At 35.7% G+C, this 8175-nt stretch overlaps 1 protein-coding gene across 1 annotated transcript in view; it reads right to left on the bottom strand.

Moving 5' to 3' along the window:
* PSMA1 (proteasome 20S subunit alpha 1) overlaps nt 1-8175 on the bottom strand; it is a 16994-nt gene continuing 8819 nt past the window's right edge. Inside the window, exons 5-10 of the mRNA XM_023737436.1 lie at nt 7556-7644; nt 6406-6476; nt 6160-6289; nt 4865-4944; nt 1740-1850; nt 1-366 (exon numbers count right to left, since the gene is read on the bottom strand). Coding sequence (XP_023593204.1) covers nt 310-366; nt 1740-1850; nt 4865-4944; nt 6160-6289; nt 6406-6476; nt 7556-7644 — 538 coding nt within the window. The 3' untranslated portion in view covers nt 1-309. The remainder of the gene's footprint in view (nt 367-1739; nt 1851-4864; nt 4945-6159; nt 6290-6405; nt 6477-7555; nt 7645-8175) is intronic.

Genomic DNA, 8175 nt, shown 5'->3' on the forward strand with positions numbered 1-8175 from the left:
ACCAGGTGAAAATTTATTTCATAGTTGTCTTTAAAACCACAAAGACACTATGTTCTTCATATAAAAACAGCAGTACAGATACCCTATACTTTCTAGAAAATGATCATACAGACCCTCTCAAAGAAAAATGAACCCCCTTATACAGTTTCAATTAGGTTGCCTGGAAAAAACTCACATCTGGACTAATTCCTAAAACATACCATTCTACCACTCTGCATCTTCTGATTCTTAAAGTATAGATTACTATCATCCAGTTACGTTCCTGCATTCTTAGATATTTAATAATACATATATAGACTGGTTTATCACTTAATGTTCCATTGGTTCATCAGCCTTTTCTGCAGGTTCATCAGAAGGTTGAGCAGGCTTAAGGGGGAAAGAAAAAAGAAAATATGTTAAAAGAAAGAAAAGAAAGAAACAAAAAACACGAGCATGATCAAGAGATACTTCTAATCATGAATGTTACACTATGAAAATTATTTCTTAAATACTTTTTTAAAAAGGGGGTTAGGAGATATTTTGGATACCCAATTTTAGTTCATTATCCTGCAAAATTTCTGAACAAAGTCGTCTAAAAATAGATATAATTACAGTTTATAGATATAGTTACAGCTCTGAAAATCTAAACATCATTGAATAATTCCAGCATTTTATCAAACTTCACTCTTGCTCAAGAGTAAAGGCCTTCCTAATATTATCACTACTAGCCCTAAAATACAATCAGCACTTTTTAGACATTCTTATTCCCTTTACCGCCAATAAACACAGCACAAATACCATCAAATAAATCAGCTGTGTGGCACTCTTCACAGTGTTAGTTCACGTAACTGACAGCAGTTTAAATAATCCAAATAATACCAACAATATCCTTGGCAAGTTGAAAAAACTCACGCTGTAGAAGAAATTTCTGCACAGTCTATTTCTTTATTTTCAATTATACAACCATCAAATACACATCTCTAAGAAGCAATGTGTATTCTAAATATCCAATAAGACCCCTATTTAACCTGAGGTTCAAACACTTCTTGAACCTTTTTCTCACTATTTATGAAGAGCCAACTTAAGTCTCCAAAGCTGGTTCCCAACTAACCACTTCTAGTCCCCACCTACATCAAATCTGGGCTAGCCCTGTGACTAGCTTTAACCAAAAGAATGTGCAAAAGTGATGCTGTGCTAGTCCTGAGCCTCACCTGAAAAAAGCCTGGCAGCTTCTAATTTTGAAATTTTGCAAGCCCTGAGCTACCCTGCTAGAGACCGTGGTAAAAGAGAGGTCCTGAGACAAGGCCCAGCCATTGCAGCTGAGGTCTCTGCATTCTAGCTGTCCCTCCAAGGCACCAGATATCTAAGTAAAGCTATGTTGGACGTTCTAGTCCCATTCCCTAATCTGTCTGCAACATTTGACACCCAAAGTGAGACCAGCAAAAAAAGCCATCCAGCTGAGCCCCAGTCAACCCACAAAACTGTAATAATGTTTGCTTTTTAAGCCCGTAAATTTTGGGGTAGCTTATTATATAGCAATACCTAACCAAATCATCAATTCCTTTCCCCTTTTTGTATTTATGGAAATCACTGCCCCTTCAATGTTTTACTTTACTTAGTTCTTAATTTTCCTACTACCATTTGAATGATGGACTTAATAATTAAAGACAAAAATGGCAGATTTACACAGTTGTTATGGGAACAGTGGTTTAAGGTAGAAGAACGTGCTCTTATGTTTTATGGTTAGTTATTTTATATACCTGGGCCTTTCTCTGTGGTCTTTCTTCAAGACCTTCCAGGAATGGAGACACATCATCATCATCATAAATTGTAAACTCCAAGTCTTTACCAACAATACCAATGGAAACATTCTGAGGGGAAAAATAAAAGAAAAAGAAAAAAAAAAAATCAGAACTTAGGTTGGAAAAATGTTTATGATAAAATTTTGAGTGAAAAAAGCAGGATAAAAATTTACATGGCATTTGAATGAGACTTAAAAATACTTAAGTACAAGGGACAAAAGCTAGAAGGAAAATAGTAAACCCATGTCATTTGCAGATTTAATATTCAATTGTGATTATCACAAATAACCTCTAGAAATTAGCAACTTGGCTCATAATGGGAATGTGCTAGAGATCAGTGTTAGGGAGCAAGTCACTCAGCTGGAAAATAAGTCTAACTCCTAAAAAATAATTAAATTTGTTTTTGTTTAAGCTAAGAAATGACTGATTCTTAACCAGGAAATAAATTTTGGGTTATAGAGTGTTAAATTTGGTGGGGGGTTGGAACTGTATTCTGCATGGGAAAATTAAAGAGCAATTTTTAAAAAATGTTCAGTGAACACTAACCAGTATGAAAACAACTCATGTGATATTAAAATTTTAGTGAAAACTTGAGGTATAAGGACACATAGGCCATCCTCCATGATTCAGTAAAAACATGAAATCAGAAAGCCAGATACTTGAAGAAACTTTTCCAAACTGTGAATGTCAATGGTCAACTGTATACCCAAACTAAAAAGCCAGTCACCATGGGATAACAGCATGATGAGTATTTTGAACAAATAGAAACAATTAAATTTTTCTAATTTTTTTGAAAAGATAGTTATTATTTTTATAATAGGAGTAATACTTTAAAAAATATTACACAGGCTATAAATCTCCACATAGATATTAAGTAATAATTCTCCAAACACTAAAAAATTGAATTTATAATGCTGACTTCACTTTAATTAATGATCATTAACTTCAAGTAGGCCCTTAGTGGTTCCAGATCAAACTATAAAGTTCTCCAGATCATTTAATCTCTCACTGTCCTGGACAACCCTAACATTCTCTATTCTCCTTTCAGCTCAGAACCTTGCTCCTATTTCACTAACCAGAAGCAATTGGAAGAGAACTTTAACAAGCTCCCAGTGTATCTACTCTCTTTCCTGTATGTATGCCCTTAGACACCCACTCTTCCTGTTACTCTAAATGAATAGTCCAAATTCCTAACGCCAAACCCTCCAGCTGTACGCTATTCAAGGACATTGCTCCAGCAGTTTCTCTCATAGTTTTCCTATATAAATACTTCCTTTTACACTGGATTATTCTCATAACCATGTGGCAAACACACTGTAATTTCTCCCCTTTAAACAAACAAACAAAAAGCCCTTATTACATCCTTTTCCAGCCACCACCCTATTTCTCTGTATTCCCAAAAGAAAATCTCCTCCAAAGAGTTTTCTCCCATTTCTCTTCTCCCATTCTCTCCTGATTCCACCTCTATCAGGTTTCTGCTTCACCATTCCATTAAAACTGTCTTGTCAAGTCCCCAGAGACTGTATCATTGCTAATACAATGGTTAATTCTCAGTCTGCATCTTCCTTGATTAGCAGTTTTTTACATAGTTAATCATTCCTTCCTGCCTGAAATAGTTTCCAAGGATGCCTCATTTTCCAAGTTTTCCTCCTACCTGGCCATCAGTCTATTTTGCTGACACTTACTTATCTCCCAACCTCTAACGGTTAGTGTGCCCATGGCCCAGTCCTCAAATCTTGTCTTGTCCAGTCAAGTCCCATGGCTCTAACTACCATTTCTACATAAAGACTCCAAAATTTATATGTCTAGGCTAGACCATTCTCCCCTGAACTCCAGGGGGTACAGGTCCAACTGCTTACCCTACATCTCCAATTAGACAAACAACAGACAATTCAAACCTTACATGTCCAAAACTGAGTGCCTGATATTCCCCCATAAGCCCTAACCCAAAACTTGTTCCTTCCACTGTCCTACCCATCTAAATAAATCATAAATCTCTCCTCCCAGTTAATCAGGTCAAAAACTTAGGCGACATCTCCCCCGGCCCCCAACAACTCACACCCTATTTGTTAGCAAATCTTTTTGGCTCTAATTTCAAAACATCCAAAACTGAACTACTTCTCATTATCTCCAACTCTATTACTCTGCTGTAATCTACCATCATCTCTCATCTGAATTACTTCAACAGCCTTAAAACTATTTCCATCCATTTTCCCACCACAATCTGTTCTCAAAACACTCTTATAACCTAAAAATCAAATCACGTATTCCTCTGCTGAAACCCCTCTAACAGCCCACTCAGTAAAATCCCACGCAACTACAATGGCCTATAAGACATACACAATCTGGCCTCCATTACCTCTCTGACTTTTCTTCTCTTCTTCCCTTTGCTCACTGACTCCAACACTACTGGCCTCCTTGCCTTGATCACGAGGAACATTCCAGCCTCAGGTCCTTTGCACTTACATTCCCTTTATCCACAATGATCTTGCTCTAGATATCAGCACAGCCTTGCTCCCTCATCTCCTTTAGGTTTTGTGCTCAAATTTCACCTTCTCAGTGAGGCCTTCCTCGACTCCCCTAATTTAAATTATAACCTACACCCAATTGGTCATTCTTTCTCTTAACTGATTTTTTCCCCTCCCTATAATATTTATCACTTTACTTATGTGTATATTGTCTATCTCCCCCTACTAGAAAGTATGCTCCACAGGGGCCAAGATGTTTGTCTGTTGTGTTTACCAAATGCTCAATGCCTAGAAAGTGCCTGGCACATGGTAGGTACTCAACATATAGCTTTGTTGACTGAATTAATAATACCAAGATATACCTATCTGCTGAAGAAATGACAAACATTCTATATTAGACTTACTGGTTTTATTGTTTTATACCAAAAGAAAGTTAAAAAAAAAAAATTACATTTCAAATCAGGTCATTTAGTGAATAGCTTAAAGGGAAGTAACGAACCGAAGCAACCATCTGCCAAATTAAACAACTGTAAGTATACACTCACCTACTACTTACATTATAGAATAAAGGACTAAACTGTAATAACATCTACCACTGGGAAATGTAATATTTACCTTTGTAGTTAGGTCCTGCTCAGCAGGAAGTGTCTCTCTTAAGGCACGCAGACCATGTTTAACCAGTTCATTCAAATTGCCTACATGTAATAAATTAACAATTATTTTTTAATTTCATCTTCAGTCTGAAATCTTAGTTTTACCTACATACTAAATATGTCACAAGAACAGCCAAAAGTTTAATGTCCACTCATAAAACCTTTTAATAACCATAAGTAACATTGCTGTTATTTTATTTAATGAGAAGATACATGACTTCTGTCATTAAATTGGACCTTTTCTTATGCTAGGTTAAATCAAAGTACTGATTTACAAATTATGCAACTCAGAATGATAGTTCTTGTATTTGCTCTTTAAAAATGGAGTCTTCAATTCATTCTCTGTGGCCAGTATCACCTTGATACCAACACCTGACAGATATCACAAGAAAACTATAAACCAATATCCCTTGTGAATATAGATGCAAAAATCCTCAACAAAATACTAGCAAACCGAATCCAGTAACATATAAAAAAGATTTTACACCATGAGTGTGAGATTAATTCCAGGAATGCAAGGTTGGCTCAATGTAATACACTACATTAATAAAATGAAGGAAAAAAAAACCCATATGATTGTTTCAATAGACACAAAGAGAGTATCTGATAAAATCCAACACCCTTGCATAATAAAAATACTCAACAAACTAGTAATAGAAAGGAACTTTCTTAACTTGATAAAGGGCATCTAAGAAAAACTCACAGCTAAGGTTAGATTTAATAATAAATAATTGAATGTTTTCCCCCAAAGATCAGGATCCAAGTGAAGCAATGTGAAGCAAAACCTGCCCTATCACCACATCTTACATCTTTTACCTTTCTTTCCCACAGTTACACTGTCTTTTTACTTGTGGTTTATGGACTACGTGCTGCAGAAATGTCTGTGTGGTTAAAAATAAGAGAAGAATGGCAGAAAACTTAAAGTTATAAACAGAACTTATAATTGGTTGCTGGTACACTGGTTCTCAACTCTGGCTGGGGCATACTGCAAACTAACTGAATCAAGAATCTTCAAGGTTGAGGTAACATATTTACATTTTGAAAAAGTTCAGCTGGTGACTGAAACTGCTACAGTAGCCCAAAGGGGGAAAGCTAGTACGTGTGACAGAAACAATAAACACTTCATAACTTAATTAAAAAAAGAAAAAAAACTCTATAGGGCTGATCATTTTCTTTATTTAAGATGATACTGTTTATTCACTATATAAAGACTGGGAGGCAGAAAAACAAAACAAATAAAAAAAGGCTATCACTTACACTCCATAAACTCAGACATATGTCTCTCCAAGTAAGTACGTGCTGACTGAGAACGGGCTCCAATGGACATAGCTCTGCAGTCAAAATAGTTAGCAGATGGACAGGTTTGGAAAATGTGAGGACCCATATCCTACAAACAGAAAAAATACATTACACAATTTTTGACTTTGGTTTAGCTAAAAATTACAAAAATTTTTAGGTAGTTTCTTAATACCAGTAAAATGTAACGATACTCTATGAACTTACATCATAACCAGCAATGAGCAGCCCCACACCATATGGTCTCCGGCCATATCGTTGCGTTGGTATCTGGGTCTCTTAACTAGTTAAAGAGGCTGTTCTAACAAGAAATGAAGTTCTATCTTTATTTTCAATATAGCTCAAACTAATCAAGCATTATAACGAAGACCTGTAGCTTCTTCTTTAATTGTCGCATAATCCACCACATATTAGACACAGGAAGAACAAAATAAAACACAGCAGTATTTCTTTGGCTTAACATCAAAATATACTTGACCCTTCACCAAACCCAAGAACGAGTGCTAGCAAACTGATCTGTTCCCATATAGCACAACTATCGCTTTGGATATAAGAGGTCCAGGACATAGAACTACTAATAAGAAACGTTAAACTTCTCTAAAAACCCTTGAATTGTTTTCTGGAAATGGGACTACCGGTTTCCCCTGCTATCCAAAAATAGAGCGTTACCATGAAAACTTTTGTAAGCTAAAATGGTATAAAGAGAAGAAGCAATTACCATTAATTTATACGGGAAAATTTTTTGAGCGTTCCCAGACCCAAAAAACCAAATCATACCAAATAACACATAAAACCTAAAATAACACTAACATACAGTAAAAGCTGGAATGATACAAAAGGAGTCTGGTGATGCCACTCTGGCTGCTCAGGGTGTGCGCTCCCTCTTTAACGGTTCGCTGCAAAATAAAAGCTGAATGCCCTTTCTGCTTTTCACTTTTTGTAAAAGCGAAAATCTTCTTCAGATTTCCTTCAGTTAGCAAAAGCAGGTACTAATGTAGGTCTTTCGTAAAAGTGAAGTGGCATAAAGTGAACTTTTGAAAAGCAGGAGTACCTGTATCTACGTCTGGAAAATATCAATTGCTTACAAGGGCCGATGAAAGAGTCAACACAATTCCTTATTTAGTACCCATTTTTCCAAGGGAAAATTTCCTAACACCCACACCTACACACACATGGAGACACTTGACGTACATTATGTGGAAATCCATTTCTAAATTTAAATGAAAACTAACTGACTTTAACATTTTCACGAGCTTACTTATGCTATGTATTATCAGATTTCTAATAACTGATACAAGGATTAAGTATCAAAATACTTTAAAGTTCACATCCATAAATGCTAACATAAAAAGGATACTGCTTCCAATTAGAGATACGAGACGAGAAACAGGAAGAGGTCTGTCAAACACAAATCTCGAATCCAAACACTCCTGGCGCATGAAATTACTAAAAAAGAAACAAGAAAAATTAGTAATTTCAAATCACATAGAGGAAGTCCATTCTAAATAAAACAGTCTGATTTAATTTTGTTTTCTTTCAGACATTTATATGCATTACATCCACATAAAACCAAGAAGGTAAGAAAGACATGGCTACAGGGATATATTTTTGTACCAAACTCTGGGGCCACATGAGGTTTTTCTAAGACTAAAATATTCTGTAGCTTTAGAAAACTTTTCTCTCAGAGCACTGTACAGAATAGAGAGAAGGCTGACCAAGGGAATAGGAGCAATCTTTCTTCTCCACCATCACCATCATTTGTCTTTTTAATTCTAGGTCTTGAACCAGCAAAAGATCACCTACAGTACTCTGCTTGTTTCTTTCTTTTTTCTTTTTTTATTATTCTACTTCAGGTGAAGGTTTACAGAACAAGTAGTTTCTCATTAAACAGTAGTACACGTATTGTTTTATGACATTGGTTAACAACCCCTCAACGTATCAACCCTCTCCCTTCTCAACCTTTTTTTTTTTTTTTTT

The sequence above is a fragment of the Trichechus manatus genome, unplaced genomic scaffold (genome assembly GCF_000243295.1).
Source record: "Trichechus manatus latirostris isolate Lorelei unplaced genomic scaffold, TriManLat1.0 scaffold00006, whole genome shotgun sequence".
NCBI classification, from domain to species: domain Eukaryota; kingdom Metazoa; phylum Chordata; class Mammalia; order Sirenia; family Trichechidae; genus Trichechus; species Trichechus manatus.